Here is a 22,273-nt window from a genome sequence, read left to right as displayed (position 1 = left end):
CCACTAGCAAAATCTCATGCGGCAGCATGCTATGCATCTCAGGGAGCTTAACTGGACCGACCTTTGTAGGCACTGTCACGAAGCCTGGTCCAAACCAGCTTAGCCACGCCGCACTCGAGACGAGCACCACTACATCATCTGGTTTCGTAAATGTGCATTGCCCGGTGCCGATAAGGCCCCAAAGTCTGCTCGGGGGCGTGTGTGTGGCAGCCTAGCCACCCACAGGGCCACAAGGCACGCAATATGTGGTTGTCGAAGCCGGTTTGCTGCGCATCAACCAATCACCGGCCGCAGGGACATATAACCCGTGCCTCATCTGCAAGCCTGTGGTGGACACAGGCAGTGCTAGCTCGCTCGCTCGCTCGATCGTCCTCTCCGCCGTGACGCAGCCAGTCGCCATGGCCTCCACCGCGCTCTCCACCGCCTCCAACCCTACCCAGGTAACCATCCCTCCCTTCTTCCTGCCGCCGTCTGATCTCTTGTAATTGCTGAGAGCATGTTGGTGCGCAGCTCTGCCGGACCCGCGCAAGCTCGCTGTGCAAGCCCGTCAAGGGCCTGGGCTTCGGCCGGGAGCGCGTCCCGAGGAACATCACCTGCATGGCCGGCAGCATCTCCGCGGACCGCGTGCCGGACATGAGCAAGAGGGAGCTGATGAACCTGCTCCTGCTGGGCGCCATCTCGCTCCCCACCTTCGGCATGCTCGTCCCCTACGGCTCCTTCCTCGTCCCGGCCGGCTCCGGGAGCAACGCCGGAGGGGTCGCCGCCAAGGACAAGCTCGGCAACGACATCCTCGTCGAGGACTGGCTCAAGACGCACGGCCCCAACGACCGCACGCTCGCCCAGGGGCTCAAGGTATGTAGTACGTTCGGAAGATTCAGACGGCCATGCATGCAAAGCTATATGCAAGCAGAGATGAAGAAGCTGATGGATCAGCCCAGGCCCAGAGTAAGTTGCTGAAATCGTGTGGTGTGGATGTTGCAGGGTGATCCTACCTACCTTGTGGTGGAGTCCGACAAGACCCTCGCCACCTACGGGATCAACGCCGTGTGCACGCATCTTGGATGCGTCGTGCCGTGGAACGCCGCCGAGAACAAGTTCCTCTGCCCCTGCCATGGATCCCAGTACAACAACCAGGGCAAGGTTGTCCGTGGGCCTGCACCTCTGGTAAGAAAACAAACATGCCCTCCTATCTTAACTGAACCTTTCTGAAGAACACATTGTTTGCTTATTACTGAACTGAACCAAGCTGACCTCATCTGCATTGCTCTTCTGAAACAGTCGCTGGCCCTTGTTCACGCCGACGTCGACGACGGCAAGGTCGTCTTCGTGCCGTGGGTGGAGACCGACTTCAGGACCGGCGACAACCCGTGGTGGAAATAAGCGACGCAAGCTCCGGCAGCAATGCTCACTCGTGTGATATGTTAAGCCTCCTGCCAGTCCTAAGAACGCTGCTATAAGACTACTCCTGCTATAAATGCACCTGTTTCTTGTATCCAGTTATATGTATACAGTCTATGGAAGAAGAGAAACCTTTTCATTGCATATAGCATCACATTTTGAGGACTCGGGATCTGGTACTACGATGTAGACGACTCTTTTTCTATAGCTGATCAAACCTGAAACACACATCTCCTGAATCTAGACAACCTAGATAGCGATCTGAATAGTTAAAGATCTAGGATGGCATATCTGCAGGCTGCAGCATTTGTTTCAGAAGGGCAATGCAGAGTCGATCTGTTCTGGAAATGATACAAGCCACTGTCTCTAGAAGCTATTCTCTCAAGTATATTTGGGATAGCTTCTCTCTTCAGAAATGACACTTTCCTCTTGAATCAAGTCAACAATGGAACTTTAATTCTTTCTCCCTAGTTCTACTCGAAGATCGAAGCCAACATGTCATTCTAATAAGTAGAGAATCATCCGGATATGATAAAATTCATCCGAAAAAATCCGGACATGTTAATGCCAGGAAAAGACCTGTTCAAAATTTCTGGCATACAAGAACAAAGCTAGAGCGAATTCAGTAAATTAAGCTTTCACGAGAACAAATGCGCAAACATTCGCATCAAAGCTAGAGTAGATATATAGGACATTCATGGACCATGATACATCCAGCATCAAGCATATGAATACAAAATGCAGAAACATTGTGTTTCGCAGATAAAAAATCTTCTAGTAGAATATATATGAATCCAATCCCACATTACAGTAAACTTGCTAGTACTAATCACACCAAATGTACTCACATAATAACAATTCAAGAATCTATTTCACTCGACGAAAATTGTGATATCCATGACCCATCCATCCTCCACCTCCCTCATCTATACAGCTACCAAGAGTAACCCCAGCAGAAACAGTGAACATTTACCACGGCAATGCAAAAATCTTAGCTCAAATATAAGCGATCATCAGAATTAACCGGCTTCAGGAACAGCCCATGCGATCATCAGAATCTACCACGGCCATGACTCTTCCTCCCCTTGCGCCTACGGAGAGTGGGACTCACCTTCCGGCGGCTTCCCCTCCACCGAGTAGGCTTCCGTGGCGGGTGGCGGCGCGTACATCACCTGACGGAATGGCGGCATGGAGCGGGGGACGCCGTAGACGCCACCGACGCCCTCAGACGAGTAGAGATCTCCCGGGCCTTCGTTTCTCCCTCCACCGACAATGTGGTAAACCGGCCCGGGCATGTAGCCGCCGTGTCCAGCCGCGTTGAGGTAATGGACCGGGCGCACGGGCACGTAGAACACCGGCTGCGCCATGTACGGTGGAGGCGGGGCCGGCCACGGGGCGCTCTCCGGGACGTATGGCACCAGAGGAGCGCCCAGCACGGGAGCCGGCGCGTCGTCGTCGTCGTCGCCTTGCGCCACCTCCGCGTCAGACTTGGGCTGCGCACCCGCGCCGGGGCTGGGCTCCTCGGAGGTCGTGTCGAAGCCGAAGAGGTAGTCCGGGACCTCCGAGACGATCGACGAGGCCTCGGATCGGCCGCGCTCGATGGAACCCGGCGGGGGGGCGTTGAGCTGGTCGACGAACCACTGGTCGGAGGAGGCGTCGCCGACACCGGAGAGCACGGAGCCGAACGCGCCCGCGGGGGAGTGGTCCGGCGAGGCGGCGAAGAGGAAGAGGCGCAGGCGGGGCGGCTTGATGGCGGTGGCGGCGAGGCTGTGGACGCGGTCGAGCTCCTCCATGAGGTTGTCGACGTCGTCGTCGGAGGAGACGGAGATGAGCGCGTCGAGGTCGTCGTGCGGGAGCTGGTACCTGAGCGCCGGGGTGGGCTCTCCGGGGACGAAGAGCGCGGGGGCGAGCTTGGCGAGCGCGGCGAAGAGGACGGCGTGGGAGGTGGTGCGCGGGACGGAGACGATGCGGGTCTCGCCGCCGACGTAGCGGAGCCGGTGGTCGCCCGGGCGCGGCAGGATGCGGCCGCCGAAGCTGCACATGAGGCGCACGCACGCGGCCCCGTGCGGCTGCGCCTGCGCCCGCGGAGGAGGCGGGTGGTGGTAGCCGGCGCCACCGCCGTTGCCGCTGCCGTTGCCGTTGCCGTTGCTGCTGGCGGTGCTGCCGGCCCCGGCGCGGGGGGTGGAGGTGGCCGAGGAGGCGTCGTGGTGGTGCGACGACGATGACGTCATGGGCGCCGGCCGGGGGGCGATGGCAGGGCGCGCGGGGGGTGGAGGCAGGCTGTGTGCCGCCGCAGGAGGTGTTAATTGCGAGGTGGCATTGGGATTTGGGAATCGCAACTTGCGAGGAGAGAGAGAGAGAGAGAGAGGTGGGTGGGCGGAGAGGAGGGCGAGATTTTCTAGTCCTATAATATGGTTCGGGGGAAGCTGGGCCCATTTGCTAGCTGTGATCCAAACCCGACCGGTAATTCCTTTCCTACTTCTGCCTTACTACAACTTTTTGAAATTTTGAATCTTAAACTATGGTAAATGGTGAATTTCTTTGCCAGTTGGAAATCTCTACTTACAACTTTCCTTTGTTCATATTTTTTATTTGCGGGAGAAAAGGAAAGAAACTCCTCTATCGTTGGAGACCAGTAGTAGGAGCTGTATATCGGATGATCCAAGAGCGGAGACCCAGACCCGGTAAGGGACAAAATTAAATTATTGATCCCAGGGACATTCCGTCACCTGATCTTGCACAGAGCCCTAGGGAATCGACAGGCCTAGGACTCCTCCGTTGCTCCCCTCCCCACCTCACGGATCTCGACATGGACGCCAATTGCCGGCAGTACTAGTAGTAGTCCTCCCAATCTTTTCTGCTGCTAAAATATTCCCGAATAAAGTCAGGATCCCGTCGCTCGATCAAACCTCGTAAATTCTGAACCGTGCCACGGCGAAAAAGCTGGACGAGCACGAGCACAGACAGCACAGCAGAGCCGTCGTCCAATACACCAAAGCCTCTGTTTATTTTGCGGTTTCCAATGTTTTTTTTTCTTCTTTCCTTCTGCCTTCTGCCTTGTGCGTTGCGTTCGCTTTGTTTATTGGGAATCAGAAACGATGTGGCGGATGGCTGCGTCTTGGCACACACGCACAGGAGGCGCCAACTGCTGCGCTCGGAGTCGGAGCGCGCTCTGGCGGACAGGCATTGCGCATCCACGTCCACCGCCGAGAGCACGCCGCTCCAATTCGCGTACGGCTTTGGCTCATTTTCCATGACCGATTCAACTCTCCGAGTCACAGATCCATCGCAGCTACAAGAGCACACGCACGCACAACAAAAGGCGGTCGGTTCATGGAGGGCTGTTGAAACAAAGTTTCCGTTCCACGGATTCTTTGAAAATGAAGGTAGAACCAAAATATATGTTGTACAAGAGCAAGTCAAACGATAAAAGTTGGAAGGTGACATTTTGTCTGCATAAGCGTCACGGTCATCGTGAAAACCAATTGAAATGGGGATCTAGCATCAGGCCAAACAAGCATTTAGACTCCGGGCCTCATTCCAATCGTGGAAACACAAACGTAAGAAGTTTGGCAGCTCAATATAAACTGTCAAAACGTCTTAGATTTGTTTACAGATGGAGTAGCTTGTTAGATCATTTACAGCCAGACACCCCAAACCCTCCTCAAACGCCCGGTTGAGCCGCCCGTTACTAACAGGTCACGAAATTTCGATTCAGCCGGGCGCCTCAAACGGGCCTCAAACGTACGGGCTGACCAGCACCCCTCGTTTCCAGCCCAAATACGGAGCGTATATGAGGGCGCCCGAACGCGCCCGTCATGTCGGTCCCGGCACAAACTGGTCCACCCGACCCCACATATATTCGTTCCCATCAGTGTCGGACCAAACCATAGCCGCTTCACTCTTGCTTCATCATTCCTCTGACTTGATGTCGTCGCTGGTTGATTACATCTGCATGAAATCTCTCGACAAATGTGTCGTGATCATCATCAACCTTATGAGCTCTTCCAGGAATTCAATTGAATTCATGATGGGTAATACCATCCTTGCCCCTCGATGATTCCTGTTCTCATCGACCACTTTATTGCCTTCCGTTCAACACAACTTGTTTGTGTTTTGTGTAAACCTTGAGATCCCTGCTACCTAGCAGTTGATCTTCCTTACCTCGGAAGTATTACCATCACTTTTTGTCAAGAATGTGGTGAGAATTTCACCACCTCTTAAGAATTCTTGATATCATAATACTTCTTGCCATCTTCGTTCATTCCTTGGTCCCCGTATTGTTTTCAACCGGAATACCGACAATTGAGCTATGACGTGTGAATTCAAAACTTCTAGCAACCCTATTGCTTTGAAGTGAATGGGCGATAGTTCATTCTAAGTCTTTCGATAATTGAATCACCATTCTAACATTGGCCGTGCAACCCTATCCATATTTCGGGTGCACCGTTCAACCAATGTTTAATTATGTATGTTTTCCTCGAGCATATCCCATTATATCATTTGATCTAACAAATGTCATCTTCTTGTTCACATTATCGTGGAAATCCATCTGTTTGGAATTCTCGATGAATTGTCGCTGAGCCCATCAGCCACCTTTTCATCCCGTCCTTGGTTTAATGATGAACTATTGCTTTAGTAACCCGCTCCCATAGTTCATTTCTCGAGAATCTTGCAATGTCATTTCGCCGATTTGTGTTGCACCTTTTCCTCTCGGACCCCCTGAGTCTGAGGTATCATGACACCAATTGGATATGAATCTCGGTCAGATATGATGGTTGGGACAACTTTCCAAGAGTTATGATGTTGATCCTTTGATGACCCGGTAACATGATGTCATGCCTAGCACCCCCCCCCCCGGCTGGAGGACCTATCATTATAGATTCCTTTTCAACAAGGTTATCCATTCATCCATGAGGAAATTGTAAGACTTATTCTACAAGTTGTTCCTGATGGATCCTTCCTGTATCCAAAGTCTGACCTTTGCTTGAAGACCATGTCAATACTATCTTGAAGCATGTCTGTGGTACTCCGATTTTCAACAAGAACATTTGAAGCCCAATGCTAAATGTTTCCTGCTCAATTATCCAAACACCGCTGTATGGGTAATGTCATGAAATTCCTCTCCCCTTACATAAATGGTTTTCTACTTTCTATCCTGTCATGGATATCATGCTCTGTTTGTCCTTGCGAAGGAAATACCCCGAAATATGTGTTTTAACACATTTTCCTTTCCATTGTTCTGTTTAATCTGATAATCATATTTTCCTTTCCATTGTTTGATTTAACCTTTCTTGTGATCTATATGACCTAAGCAGTAATATTCTCCTGCTTATGTAAACACCTTGAGGTACCGCTCAGTCAGTAAGACCCTGTTACTATGGTTGATGACATTCCGGTAGCCACCGATGGACGAGAACCTTGCCTATTGACCCGCCTCGTTCAACGAGCAGGAAGATGGTTCTCTTCGTCCCTCGCCCTTGGTAACGATGTTGTTGCCGACATAACTGATAGGCTACCCTCTGACACGCCTTACTATCGTGACCGTGCAAGATGTCGGCCCCCTTCCTACTTTCAACCACATGGTGGGCCCATAACCCACACTTCCACAGGATCGAAACCTGACTCTCCTGTACACCCCCTGTTCCCAAGGTTGTTCCTCGCGTGTGGCCTCGTATGTAATTCACGAGCCACCTTCCGAGGGATCATCAAATCTGTTATCGGACGCAATGCTTATTCCCGATTGCTTTGAGCCCCTTTCACGCCCTGTTTCAGGCATCGAACGGTCGCCTGCTTGCTCGAAACTTCCCCTGAAACCTCATTACTTTGCTCTCGATATTCTCTTAAGTTTAAATTCGAGAGTTACTTTCTGCCACCTTCCCCAATGTTATCGACCAGATAGTCAACCTTGTAGAGGTTCGTTCTCCCGGAATACCCCTTATTCTTTCGTAAGTACGATGGAACCCCCGAAGAAAGGATACCGACTTCATATTGATGACTTGAAGCAGAAAAATGAAGGCATCAACGTAATGGATCGACCTCTTCGAGAAGAACAACCAAGACCGATAAGATTCATTAGAATTTCGTAACCAGACCTTTCCCCTTAGTCTCCCTCTTAAATCTCGGGACGAGATTTCTTGTAGTGGAGGAGAATTGTGACGCCCGGATAATTAAGCCACAGTAACCCTCCGCTAAAGATGCCACGTCACCTCGATTACTGTTGCTAATCTCGCGTTAGTTCGAAACCGCGGCAAATTAAAATTTAAAATTAATGTCGACAATAAAAGTTTTCGAAAGTAGAAACAAAAATGTTCGGTGGGTGCCAAATATTACAAGGGTAGTTATGGTACAGCAATCACATTTTTAGAAGATGTCTAAATAATTTAAAATGATAAAAAAACAGAAAGGAAATAAATAAAAGGAAAAGGTCAAAAATAAAAAAGGAAAAACAAAACAAAACAAGCAAAAGGAGAACAAGCCCCCCTCCCCACATGGGCCAACCGGCCCAGCCAGCCAACCCAACTGGCCCAGGCCCGCCCACCCCTGGCCTACACATGCCCCCCCACGACACCCGAAACCCCAACCCATTCCCCACTCGCTCCCACTCCCCCTCTCCCGATCCGATCTGGATCGGGATCGATCCCCCACTTCCCCGCCCCACGCCGCTCTCCCTTTCCCCGATCGGATCGGGGCAGCGCCCCGCCGCTTGCCCCGACGACCGCGCTCGACGCCGCCGCCGCTCGGGGGCGCCCGAACCCCGCGCCCCGCCGTCGCCGGAGCCACCCACCGGACCGCACCCGCTCGTCATCGCCGTGCGCCACCACCACCACCACCGCCGAAGGCCCCGCCGTCGCCGCTCGGACCGACCGCCTCCTTGCCGGACCTCGCGTCCTCGTCCTCCTCCCCGAGCTCCGCAGGACGTCGTGTTCGTCGCCCCGACGCCAATCGCCGCCACCCGGAGCTCCTCCGCCTCGACTCCGTCAACGCCGTCCCCGTCCTCCTCCTCGCCGGTCCTCCCCAACCTCCCCCGAGCCCGCTGCCCCGTGCCCTACGCTCCCTCGGTGAGGACCCCGGTCCTCCTCCTCCTCCCCGTCCCCTCTCGCCGGCCACCGCCCTCCATGGCCGAGGCTCGCCATAGCCCGCGCCGTTCGCCGCCTCTGCCGGTGCCCCGCTACTACGGTGGCCCCGTGCTCCCCCGCCTCTCCGTCGGCCGCCCCGGCCACCACCGCGTCTGGCCTCGCCCCCGCTTCCCCTTGCCGGCGCCGCGCCGCCGGCCACAGCCTTGCCCGCGCCCCGTTTGGGCGAGCGCCCGCACCCGCGCCCCCGTTTAGCCTCATGGGCCACTGACCACAGGGGCCCACGCCCCAGAACGAAAATTTTAAAAAAAGGTTTTAATAATAATAATAATAATAAAGATAAATTTAATTAATTAATTAATTAAGTTAATTAATCCTATTTAATTAGTCTAATTAACCTGTTAGTTTAATTAAACAGAAATTAGTTTAACCTAAACCCTAATCAACCTATCAGTGTATGACAGGTGGGTCCCACTGGACCCACATGTCAGTTTGACCAGTCAACACCTCTGTTGACTGCTGATGTCATGCTGACGTCATGATGATGTCAGCAAACACTATTCTGGATAATGTTGAATTAAATAAATTCTAAAAATGATTTAAAACTTTAGAAAATCATATAAAATAAACCGTAGCTCAGATGGAAAAACTTTGTACATGAAAGTTGCTCAGAACAACGAGACGAACCCGGATACGCAGCCCGTTCGTCCATCACACATCCCTAACATATCAAACCCGCAACTTTCCCCCTCCGGTTCATCTGTCAGAAAACACGAAACACCGGGGATATTTTCCCGGATGTTTCCCCCCTTAACCGGCATCACCTCATACCACGTTAGGTCACACCTAGCATCGTTACTTGTCATGTCATGCATCGTTATGCATCTGTTTACATGGTATTCATTGTTTCTTCCCCCTCTTCTCTCCGTTAGACTACGAGACCGACGCTGCTGCTGCCCAGTTCGGCTACGGAGTTGACGACCCCTCTCTCTTGCCAGAGCAACCAGGCAAGCCCCCCCCCCCTTGATCACCAGATATCACCTATTCTACTCTATACTGCTTGCATTAGAGTAGTGTAGCATGTTACTACTTTCTGTTATACCTGTCCTGATGCATAGCCTGTCCTTGTTACTACTGTTGTTACCTTTACCTGCAATCCTATATGCTTAGTATAGGATGCTAGTATTTTCATCTGTGGCCCTACATTCTTGTCCGTCTGTTGTGCTATACTATTGGGCCGAGATCACTCGGGAGGTGATCTCGGGTATATACTATATACTTATACATGATACATGTGGTGACTAAAGACGGGTCGGCTGGTGGAGCACCCGCGAGTGGATCTTTGTGGCGGAGCGACAGGGCAGGTTGAGACCGCCTAGGAGAGAGGTGGGCCTGGCCCTGTTCGGTGTTCGTGATACTTAACACGCTTAACAAGATCTTGGTATTTGATCTGAGTTGGCTATGAGCCTATACGCACTAACCAACTACGTGGGAAAGATATGGGCACTCGGCGTCGTGGTATCAGCCGAAGCACTTCGTGACGCCAGCGACCGAGTGGCGCGCGCCGGATTGGAACATAAGCCTGCTCTTGTATTAAGGGGGCTAGTTCTGCTTTCGGCCGCGTACGCAACGTGCAGGTGTGCTATGGGCGATGGGCCCAGACCCCTGTGCGCTTAGGTTTAGACCGGCGTGCTGGCCTCTCTGTTGAGCCTAGGTGGGGCTGCGACGTGTTGATCTTCCGAGGCCGGGCATGACCCAGGAAAGTGTGTCCGGCCAAATGGGATCGAGCGTGTTGGGTTATGTGGTGCACCCCTACAGGGAAGTTAATCTATTCGAATAGCCGTGATCTTCGGTAACAGGACGACTTGGAGTTGTACCTTGACCTTATGACAACTAGAACCGGATACTTAATAAAACACACCCTTCCAAGTGCCAGATAAAACCGGTGGTCGCTCTCTCTCAGGGATACGAGGAGGGGATCGCCGGGTAGGATTATTGCTATGTGATGCTACTTGGAGGACTTCAACCTACCCTCTCCTACCTGTTGCAAGACGGAGGTGACCAGAAGCGTAGTCTTCGATAAGACTAGCTATCCCCCTCTTAACCTGGCATTCTGTAGTTCAGTCCATTGATATGGCCCTTTACACATATATCCATGCATATGTAGTGTAGCTCCTTGCTTGCGAGTACTTTGGATGAGTACTCACGGTTGCCTTGTTCCCCCTTTTCCCCCTATCTCTACTCGATTGCTGCAACCAGACGATGGAGCCCAGGAGCCAGACGCCATCGTCAATGACGACTACTACACTGGAGGTGCCTACTACTACGCGCAGCCCGCTGACGACGACCAGGAGTAGTTAGGAGGATCCCAGGCAGGAGGCCCGCGCCTCTTTCGATCTGTATCCCAGTTTGTGCTAGCCATCTTATGGCAACTTGTTTAACTTATGTCTGTACTCAGATATTGTTGCTTCCGCTGACTCGTCTATGATCGAGCACTTGTATTCGAGCCCTCGAGGCCCCTGGCTTGTATTATGATGCTTGTATGACTTATTTATGTTTTTAGAGTTGTGTTGTGATATCTTCCCGTGAGTCCCTGATCTTGATCGTACACATTTGCGTGCATGATTAGTGTACGATTGAATCGGGGGCGTCACAAAACCATAGCCGCTTCACTCTCCTCTTCACTCCACTCCCTCCGCCAGCTGAGCTCACCTCCGGCGATTTTCGGTTGTCTCCAGCATGGCGGGCAATGGATCTAACTCCGCCTAATCCGGATCCGTCGATTGAGGTGCCATCCCGTGCGGATTGGAGGAGGCAATGGTGGTTCACATTACACTCTGCCGCTCCCGGGAGGACAGCACCTAGCCGACGGACGGATCTGTCTGGCGCGACACCACAATGTCAACTCAACGGGCGCTCGGTCCTTTGGGGTTGGATCATCGTGGTCCTAGCAACCGGAAAATCTCTTCTTCCCCATCTCCGGATCAGGCAGACTATGAGTCCCACGGGAACGAGCGGCCAGCCGTGGGAAGGAGAGGATAAGGGCCGCTGAGGCCCGTATCGCGACAGAAATGGTGGCGGCGGAGGCGGCGGTGCGGGCGGCCGTAGAGGAGGAAGCCATCCGCGCCTGCATTGTGGAGAAATGGCAGCGGAAGAACACGCGCACCCTGGCCAGAGAGCAGAATCGGGCGGTCCATGCCATGGCCGGACTGCCACTAAAGGAGGAGAAGGAGGCAGCGACAGCGAGGACAGCGGCGTCGAGGACAGCTCCGGCGACGAGCAGATCTGGCTCGATCCCTACCGCATCTTCGATTGGTACTTCCACGAGAAGGACGACAAGGCCATCGGGAAGGGCAAGAGCAGCCGCAGATGATCTCCACCATAGCCAAACATGCCAAATTTTGGTAGTCCAATGGCATGTTAGTAATGATGGAGTAGCCGAACGATGCGTGTAATGCATCGATGTAGTTGCATGGGTTTGTATGGATTTGAGATATGATAATTATGTCGGGGAATGTAGTAATTCAAAAAATTCCTACGATCATGCAAGATCTATCTAGGAGATGTATAGCAACGAGACGGGAGAGTGTGTCCACGTACCCTCGTAGACCGAAAGTGGAAGTGTTTAGTGATGCGGTTGATGTAGTCGTACGTCTTCACGATCCAACTGATCCAAGTACCGAACGTACGACACCTCCATGTTCAGCACACGTTCAGCATGATGACGTCCCTCGAGATCTTGATCCAGTAGAGGGTCGAGGGAGAGTTCCATCAGCACGACGGCGTGGCGACGATGTTGATGATGTTACCAGTGCAGGGCTTCGCCTAAGCACTACGACGATATGACCGAGGTGTTAAACTGTGGAGGGGGAACCGCACACGGCTAAGAGATTGTCTATTGTGCTTTGGGGTGCCCCCTGCCTCGGTATATAAAGGAGGAGAGGGGGAGGCTGGCCGGCCCTGTAGGGCACGCCAAGAGGGAGGAGTCTTACTAGGACTCCAAATCCTAGTAGGATTCCACTTGGTGGAAGGGGGAAGTAAAGAAGGGAGAGGGAGAGGGAAAGGGAAAGGGGGGCCGAGCTCCCTCCCCTAGTCCTATTCGGACTCCCCATGGGGGGGCGCCTCCCTAATGTGGGTTGTCCTCTCTCTCCCCTATGGCCCATGATGGTCCATTGCTTCCCCTGGGGTTCCGGTAACCCCTTCGGCACTCCGTTTTTACCCGGCACCACTCGGAACTCTTCCGGTGTCCGAATAACTTAGTCCAATATATCAATCTTTATGTCTCGACCATTTTGAGACTCCCCGTCCTGTCCGTGATCTCATTCGGGACTTCGAACAAACTTCGGTCATCAAATCACATAACTCATAATACAAATCGCCGTCGAACGTTAAGCGTGCGGACCCTACGGGTTTGAGAACTATGTAGACATGATCGAGACACATCTCCGATCAATAACCAATAGCGGAACCTGGATGCTCATATTGGCTCCTATATATTCTACGAAGATCTTTATCGGTCAAACCGCATAACAACATACATTGTTCCCTTTGTCATCGGTATGTTACTTGCCCGAGATTCGATCGTCGGTATCATCATACCTAGTTCAATCTCTTTACTGGCAAGTCTCTTTAATCGTTCCGTAATGCTTCATCCCGCAACTAACTCATTAGTCACATTGCTTGCAAGGCTTATAGTGATGAGCATTACCGAGAGGGCCCAGAGATACCTCTCCGATACACAAAGTGACAGATCCTAATCACGATCTATGCTAACCCAACAAACACCTTCAGAGACACCTATAGAGCATCTTTATAATCACCCAGTTACATTGTGACGTTTGATAGCACACAAGGTGTTCCTCCGGTATTTGAGAGTTGCATAATCTCACAGTCAGAGGAACATGTATACGTCATGGAGAAAGCAATAGCAATAAAACTTATCGATCATTATGCTAAGCTAATGGATGGGTCTTGTCCATCACATCATTCTCTAATGATGTGATCCCATTCATCAAATGACAACACATGTCTATGGTCAGGAAACATAACCATCTTTGATTAACGAGCTAGTCAAGTAGAGGCATACTAGGAACACTTTGTTTTGTCTATGTATTCACACATGTACTAAGTTTCCGGTTAATACAATTCTAGCATGAATAATAAACATTTATCATGATATAAGGAAATATAAATAACAACTTTATTATTGCCTCTAGGGCATATTTCCTTCAAATTGAGGTGTCCGGTTGTGAGAAGGCAATTTGAGGCCTGACCGATTAGTGTCCGCGGACGCGCCCGGGCGCGTCTGCGGGCGTTTGAGGGGCCAGATTTGCAAAGTCCGGCTGCAGATGCTCTTATACCTTTGGCTTGGCACACATGTGGCTTTCATTTTATTTTGACATGTCTGAATTGTTGATTTATGATTTTATTTTGCTTTGTTGCATTATTGAATTGTTGATTGTGATGAATTTGATCGATATGATCGATGTGCATGGATTTGCATGAACTTGAGGGTTTAGATATAAGAAATGCGGTTATCCAGCAGGACTTTTGAGGGGTTGTCTGACGCTGTTCATGCTCATGCCCACCCGGCCGACCCATTTGGTCCACCCGGCCGTTGAGCGGCCAAATTTTTACAATTAGACATTATAAAAAACATTAAAACCAATTAAATCATATGGTTTGAACATCGCAATAAAAAGTTTACAACCAAAAGCAATTTGAATTGCCACAAATACATAAAAAAAAGAGCCGATACATTTATTGGTTGTCAATGTGAGTCCAGATATGCTCAACCAAATCATTTTGAAGTTGAATGTGAGTTGTCCAATCATGCAATTCTATACGAAATTGGGTAAACTGTGTAAATGTTGCCGGTCCATGCTCATACTAAACATTTTTATCCATACAAATCAAACCCTTGGTCGAAGATGTTGTCATCGCACTCATAGTTTATGATCATGTTGTGCATGATCACACAAGTAGTCATCACCGCCCACATCTTCTAAGTACTCCATGTTCTAGCAGGGTGCCGAACGATAGCCCATCGAGATTGGAGCACACCAAAAGCATGCTCCACATCCTTCCTAGCACTCTCTTGGTGCATGGGCAAACCTAACACTCTTCTCTCCTCCTGGCTTCAAGATTGCCTTCACAAGAGTTGACCATTGAGAATAGATACCGTTAGCTATGTAGGATCCCTTGTTGTAGTGATGGCCATTGATCTCAAAGTTGACCTTTGGGCAGTTGCCTTCTGTAATTCTTATGAACACTAGAGACCGCTGAAACACGTTGATGTCATTGTGTGATCCTGCCATGTCAGAAAAGGAGTGCTAAATCCAGAGATCTTGTGATGCCATGGCTTCAAGTATGACCGTGCAAGCTTGAACATGCCCCCTATATTGCCCCTGCCAAGCAAATAGACATTTCTTTCACTTCCAGTGCATACAATTGCCCCTGCCAAGCAAATAGCAATCAATGAATTGAGAGGCTTTACACTGCAACCACAATTTTGCAAAACTTGTACAATGATGCAAGGCATGTGGACTCATTCATGCAAACATACTCATCCACAAGATCACCGGGAATTTCGTATGCAAGTGATACGTCTCCAACGTATCTATATTTTTTGATTGTTCCATGCTATTATATTATCTGTTTTGGATGTTAAGTGGGCTTTAATATGCTCTTTTACATTATTTTTGGGACTAACCTATTAACCGAGGGCCCAGTGCCAGTTTCTATTTTTTGCCTATTTTAGAGTTTTGTAGAAAAGGAATACCAAACGGAGTCCAAACGGAATGAAACCTTTGCGATGATCTTGCTTGGACCCAAAGCAAACCAGAAGACTTAAAGATGAAGTCGGAGACGCGACGAGGCGTCCACGAGGCAGGAGGGCGCGCCCAGGGGGGTAGGAGCGCCCCCACCCTCATGGGCCCCTCATAGCTCCACCGACCTAGTTCTTTCGCCTATATATACTCTTATACCCTAAAAACATCAGGGGGGCACGAAACCACTTTTCCACCGATGCAACCTTCTGTACCCATGAGATCCCATCTTGGGGCCTTTTCCGTCGATCTGCCGAAGGGCGAATCAGTCATGGAGGGCTTCTACATCAACACCATTACCTCTCCGATGAAGCGTGAGTAGTTTACCAGAGACCTTCAGGTCCATAGCTATTAGTTAGATGGCTTCTTCTCTCTCTTTGATTCTCAATACAAATTTCTCCTCGATGTTCTTGGAGATCTATTTGATGTAATACTCTTTTGCGGTGTGTTTGCCGAGATCCGATGAATTATGGATTTATGATCAAGATTATCTATGAATATTATTTGGTTATTCTCTGAATTCTTATATGCATGATTTGATATCTTTGCAAGTCTCTTCGAATTATCGGTTTAGTTTGGCCTACTAGATTGATCTTTCTTGCCATGGGAGAAATGCTTAGCTTTGTGTTCAATCTTGCGGTGTCCTTTCCCAGTGACAGTAGGGTCAGCAAGGCACGTATTGTATTGTTGCCATCGAGGATAAAAAGATGGGGTTTATATCATATTGCTTGAGTTTATCCCTCTACATCATGTCATCTTGCTTAATGTGTTACCCCGTTCTTATGAACTTAATACTCTAGATGCATGCTGGATAGCGGTCGATGTGTGGAGTAATAGTAGTAGATGCAGGCAAGAGTTGGTCTATTTGACACGGATGTGATGCCTATGTTCATGATCATTGCCTTAGATGTTGTCATAATTATGCGCTTTTCTATAAATTGCTCGGCAGTAATTTGTTCACCCACCATAATACATGCTATCTCGAGAGAAGCCACTAGTGAAACCTATGGCCCCCGGGTCTCTTTTCCATTATATTGCATCTCTTTTCCATATTATTGAATCTCATTTACTATTTTGCAATCTTTACTTTCCAATCTATACATAAAAAAACCAAAAATATTACTTTACTATCTCTATTAGATTTCAGTTTTGCGAGTGACCGTGAAGGGAGTGACAACCCCTTTATCGCGTTGGTTGCAAGTTCTTGATTGTTTGTGCAGGTATTCGGTGACTTGTGCGTCGTCTCCTATTGGATTGATACCTTCGTTCTCAAAACTAAGGGAAATACTTACACTACTTTGCTGCATCACCCTTTCCTCTTCAAGGGAAAACCAACGCAAGCTCAAGAGGTAGCAAGAAGGATTTCTGGCGCCGTTGCCGGGGAAACCTACGCCAAGTCAAGACAAGATTTGATCTCTCGTCAACTTGCCGATTTCTGGCGCCGTTGCTGGGGAGATCTTCGTCAAGTCAAGCCATACCAAGTACCCATCATAAACTCTTCTCCCTTGCATTACATTATTTTATTAGCACTCCGATTGCTCCTACTACCAATGCTGAATCTTGTGAAATTAATACCGTTTGTTGAATCTTGCTATGAAAGATCAATTTTCTGGCCTTCCTAGTGAAGATGCCACAACCCATCTAAACAACTTCGTTGATTTGTGCGATATGCAAAAGAAGAAAGATGTGGATAATGATATTGTTAAATTGAAGCTATTTCCGTTTTCGCTTAGAGATCATGCTAAAACTTGGTTCTCATCTTTGCCTAAAAATAGTATGGATTCTTGGAATAAGTGCAAAGATGCTTTTATCTCTAAGTATTTTCCTCCCACTAAGATCATCTCCCTTAGGAATGATATGATGAATTTTAAGCAACTTGATCATGAGCATGTTGCACAAGCTTGGGAGAGGATGAAATTAATGATACGTAATTGCCCTACACATGGTTTGAATTTGTGGATGATTATACAAAATCTTTATGCCATATTGAATTTTGCTTCTAGAAATCTTTTAGATTCAGTCGCGGGAGGCACTTTTATGGAAATCACTTTAGGAGAAGCCACTAGACTCCTAGATAATATTATGGTTAATTATTCTCAATGGCACATCGAAAGATCCACTAGTAAAAAGGTTCATGCGATTGAAGAAATTAATGCTTTGAGTGGAAAGATGGATGAACTTATGAAATTGTTTGCTAATAAAAGTGTTTCTTGTGATCCTAATGATATGCTCCACTTTGATTGAGAATAATAATGAATCTATGGATGTGAATTTTGTTAGTAGGAATGATTTTGGTAACAATGCGCATAGAGGCAATTTTAATCCTAGGCCGTTTCCTAGTAATTCCTGTAACAATTATGGTAATTCCTATAACAACTCTTATGGAAATTTTAATAATATGCCCTCTGATTTTGAGAATAGTATTAAAGAATTTATGAGTTTGCAAAAGAATTTCAATGCTTTGATTGAAGAAAAATTGCTTAAGATTGATGAGTTGGCTAGGAACGTGGATAGAATTTCTCTTGATGTTGATTCTTTGAAACTTAGATCCATTCCACCTAAGCATGATATCAATGAGTCTCTCAAATCCATGAGAATTTCCATTGATGAGTGCAAAGAAAGAGGTGCATGCAAAAAAAGATTGGTTTGTGAAAGCGTGTTCTTCTAGTTTTCATCATAATAATGATGAAGATCTAAAAGTGATTGATGTGACTCCTATTAAATATTTGTTTTCCAATATGAATCTTGATAAAGATGAGACTGGAGATGAGTCAACTTTAGTTAAAAGTCGTCCCAATGATTCGTAGTTTTTAGATCTAGATGAAAAAATTGATAAAAGTGGGATTGAAGAGGTCAAAACTTTAAATAGCAATGAACCCACTATTTTGGACTTCAAGGAATTTAATTATGATAATTGTTCTTTAATAGATTGTATTTTCTTGTTGCGATCAGTGTTAAATTCTCCTCATGCTTATAATCAAAATAAAGCTTTTACTAAACATATCGTTGATGCTTTGATGCAATCTTATGAAGAAAAGCTGAACTAGAAGTTTCTATCCCTAGAAAACTTTATGATGAGTGGTAACCTACTACTAATATTAAGATTAAAGATTATGAATGTTATGCTTTGTGTGATTTGAGTGCTAGTGTTTCCATGATTTCAAAAACTTTGTGTGATGTGCTAGGTTTCCGTGAATTTGATGATTGTTCTTTAAATTTGCATCTTGCGGACTCCACCATTAAGAAACCTATGTGAAGGATTAATGATGTTCTTATTGTTGCAAATAGGAATTATGTGCCCGTAGATTTCATTGTTCTTGATATAGATTGCAATCCTACATGTCCTATTATTCTTGGTAGACCTTTCCTTAGAACGATTGGTGCAATTATTGATATGAAAGAAGGAAATATTAGATTCCAATTTCCATTAAGGAAGGGCATGGAACACTTTCCTAGGAATAAAATTAAATTGCCTTATGAATCTATTATGAGAGCCACTTATGGATTGCATACCAAAGATAGCAATACCTAGATCTATTCTTGTTTTTATGCCTAGCTAGGGGCGTTAAACGATAGCGCTTGTTGGGAGGCAACCCAATTTTATTTTTGTTCTTTGCTTTTTGCTCATGTTTAGTAATAAATAATTCATCTAGCTTCTGTTTAGATGTGTTTTTATGTTTTAATTAGTGTTTGTACCAAGTAGAACCTTTGGGAAGACTTGGGTGAAGTCTTTGTGATCTTGTTGTAAAAAACAAAACTGTTGCTACAGACTGTTCTGTTTTTGACAGATTCTATTTTTTGCGTGTTGTTTGCTTATTTTGATGAATCTATGAGTAGTATCGGGGGGTATGAACCATAGATAAGTTGGAATACAGTAGGTTTAACACCAATATAAATAAAGAATGAGTTCATTACAGTACCTTAAAGTGGTGGTTTATTTTCTTATACTAACGGAGCTCATGAGATTTTCTGTTGAAGTTTTGTGTTGTGAAGTTTTCAAGTGTTGGGCAAAGATTTGATGGATTTTGGAATAAGGAGTGGCAAGAGACTAAGCTTGGGGATGCCCAAGGCACCCCAAGGTAAAAATTCAAGGACAACCAAAAGCCTAAGCTTGGGGATGCCCCGGAAGGCATCCCCTCTTTCGTCTTTGTCTATCGGTAACTTTACCTGAGGCTATATATTTATTCACTACATGATATGTGTTTTGCTTGGAGCATCTTGTATGATTTGAGTCTTTACTTTTTAGTTTACCACAATCATCCTTGCTGTACACACCTTTTGGGAGAGACACAGATGAATCGTGATTTGTTAGAATACTCTATGTGCTTCACTTATATCTTTTGAGCTAGACAATATTGCTCTAGTGCTTGACTTATATCTTTTTAGAGCACGATGGTGGTTTTATTTTAAAGAAATTGTTGATCTCTCATGCTTCACTTATATTATTTTGAGAGTCTTTTAGAACAACATGGTAATTTTCTTTGGTTATAAAATTAGTCCTAATATGATGGGCATCCAAGATGGGTATAATAAAAACTTTCAAATAAAGTGCATTGAATACTATGAGAAGTTTGATTCTTTATGATTGTTTTGAGATATGAAGATGGTGATATTAGAGTCATGCTAGTAGAGTAGTTGTGAATTTGAGAGATACTTGTGTTAAAAGTTTGTGATTCCCGTAGCATGCACGTATGGTGAACCGTTATGTGATGAAGTTGGAGCATGATTTATTTATTGATTGTCTTCCTTATGACTAGCAGTCGGGGACGAGCGATGGTCTTTTCCTATCAATCTATCCCCCTAGGAGCATGCGTGTACTACTTTGTTTCGATTACTAATAGATTTTTGCAATAAGTATGTGAGTTCTTTATGACTAATGTTGAGTACATGGATTATACACACTCTCTGTTGGAAATATGCCCTAGAGGCAATAATAAAATGGTTATTTTTATATTTCCTTGGTCATGATAATTGTCTATTGTTCATGCTATAATTGTATTGACCGGAAACCGTAATACATGTGTGAATACATAGACCACAAAATGTCCCTAGTGAGCCTCTAGTTGACTAGCTCGTTGATCAATAGATGGCCATGGTTTCCTGACCATGGACATTAGATGTCATTGATAATGGGATCACATCATTAGGAGAATGATGTGATGGACAAGACCCAATCCTAAGCATAGCACAAGATATTGTAGTTCGTTTGCTAAAAGCTTTTCTAATGTCAAGTATCATTTCCTTAGACCATGAGATTGTGCAACTCCCGGATATCGTAGGAATTCTTTGGGTGTACCAAACGTCACAACGTAACTGGGTGGCTATAAAGGTACACTACATGCATCTCCGAAAGTGTCTGTTGGGTTGGCACGAATCGAGACTGGGATTTGTCACTCCGTATGACCGAGAGATATCTCTGGGCCCACTCGGTAATGCATCATCATAATGAGCTAAATGTGACTAAGCAGTTAGTCATGGGATCATGCATTATGGAGCGATTAAAGTGACTTGCCGGTAATGATATTGAACGAGGTATTGGGATACCGACGATCGAATCTCGGGCAAGTAACATACCGATTGACAAAGGGAATTGTATACGGGATTGATTGAATCCCCGACATCGTGGTTCATCCGATGAGATCATCATCGAACATGTGGGAGCCAACATGGGTATCTAGATCCCGCTATTGGTTATTGGCTAGAGAGCTGTCTCGATCATGTACGCATGATTCCCGAACCCGTAGGGTCTACACACTTAAGGTTCGGTGACGCTAGAGTTGTTATGGGAATAAGTATGCAGTTACCGAATGTTGTTCGGAGTCCCAGATGAGATCCCGGATGTCACGAGGAGTTCTGGAATGGTCTGGAGGTAAAGATTTATATATGGGAAGTCCAGTTTCAGTCACCGGAATAATTTCGAGGGTTACCGGTATTGTACCGGGACCACCGAAAGGTGTCCAGGGGTCCACCGGGTGGGTCCACCTGCCACGGGGGACTAAATGGGCTGAACAAGGGTGGGAACCAGCCCCCTAGTGGTCTGGTGCGCCCCCAAGGGCCCAAGGCGCCTAGGGTTGAAAACCCTAGGGGGTGGGGTCGCCTCCCACCAACTTGGGGGGGCAAGCTCCCCCCCTTGGCCGCCCCCCCTTAGATGAGATATAAGGGGGCCGACCCCCTCTACCCTTCCCCCTATAAATAGTGGGGGGGGGGAGGGTTGCCACACCCTTTCCCTGGCGCAACCCTCCCCCTCTCCAACTCCACCTCCTCCTCCGTAGTGCTTGGCGAAGCCCTGCCAGAGAACTGCAAGCTCCTCCACCACGCCGTCGTGCTGCCGAAGCTCTCCCTCAACTTCTCCTCTCCCCTTGCTGGATGAAGAAGGAGGAGACGTCCCCGAGCTGTACGTTTGTTGAACGCGGAGGCGCCGTCCATTCGACGTTAGATCAGATCTTCCGCGATTTGAATCGCCGCGAGTACGACTCCCTCATCCGCGTTCTAGTGACGCTTCCGCTTAGCAACCTTCAAAGGTATGAAGATGCTCATCCTCTCCCTCTCTTGTTGCTAGGATCTCCATAGATTGATCTTGGTGATGCGTAGAAAATTTTGAATTGTTGCTACGTTCCCCAACAGTGGCATCATGAGCTAGGTCTATTGCGTAGATTCTTTGCACGAGTAGAACACAAGTAGTTGTGGGTGTTGGTTTGTTCAATTTGCTTACCGTTACTAGTCCTATCTTGTTTCGGCGGTATTGTCAGATGAAGCGGCCCGGACTGACCTTACACGTACACTTAAGTGAGACAGGTTCCACCGGCTGACATGCACTTGTTGCATAAAGGTGGCTAGGGTGCCAGTCTCTCCCACTTTAGTCGGATCGGATTCGATGAAAAGGGTCCTTATGAAGGGTAAATAGCAATTGGCATATCACCATTGTGGCTTTTGCATAGGTAAGAAACGTTCTTGCTAGAAACCCATAGCAGC

At 47.6% G+C, this 22,273-nt stretch overlaps 2 protein-coding genes across 2 annotated transcripts; one reads left to right on the top strand and one right to left on the bottom strand.

Annotated features, from left to right (window-relative positions):
• The first annotated feature begins 150 nt into the window (after positions 1-150).
• On the top strand, positions 151-1,542 carry LOC123044564 (cytochrome b6-f complex iron-sulfur subunit, chloroplastic-like). Its single transcript, XM_044467339.1, has 4 exons — positions 151-440; positions 511-852; positions 982-1,164; positions 1,279-1,542. The coding sequence occupies exons 1-4, from the start codon at positions 399-401 to the stop codon at positions 1,378-1,380; spliced, it is 669 nt and encodes a 222-aa protein (XP_044323274.1). The 5' UTR covers positions 151-398; the 3' UTR covers positions 1,381-1,542.
• A 507-nt stretch (positions 1,543-2,049) lies between these two features.
• On the bottom strand, positions 2,050-3,766 carry LOC123044563 (uncharacterized). Its single transcript, XM_044467337.1, has one exon. It carries the CDS (start codon positions 3,627-3,629, stop codon positions 2,490-2,492), a length of 1,140 nt encoding a protein of 379 aa, XP_044323272.1. The 5' UTR covers positions 3,630-3,766; the 3' UTR covers positions 2,050-2,489.
• Between the last annotated feature and the right edge of the window lie 18,507 nt (positions 3,767-22,273).

This window comes from Triticum aestivum, chromosome 2B (assembly GCF_018294505.1).
Source record: "Triticum aestivum cultivar Chinese Spring chromosome 2B, IWGSC CS RefSeq v2.1, whole genome shotgun sequence".
Taxonomy (NCBI): Eukaryota; Viridiplantae; Streptophyta; class Magnoliopsida; order Poales; family Poaceae; genus Triticum; species Triticum aestivum.
This window is presented reverse-complemented; position numbering and strand designations above follow the sequence as displayed.

What these genes read in the sequence shown, in the direction of transcription:
- LOC123044563 (XM_044467337.1), bottom strand. Translation starts at nt 3,629, where the DNA reads ATGACGTCATCGTCGTCGCACCACCACGACGCCTCCTCGGCCACCTCC.
- LOC123044564 (XM_044467339.1), top strand. Translation starts at nt 399, where the DNA reads ATGGCCTCCACCGCGCTCTCCACCGCCTCCAACCCTACCCAG. An exon ending in CGCTCGCCCAGGGGCTCAAG is followed by an intron (nt 853 to 981) that starts GTATGTAGTACG and finishes TGGATGTTGCAG; the next exon opens with GGTGATCCTACCTACCTTGT. An exon ending in TCCGTGGGCCTGCACCTCTG is followed by an intron (nt 1,165 to 1,278) that starts GTAAGAAAACAA and finishes CTTCTGAAACAG; the next exon opens with TCGCTGGCCCTTGTTCACGC.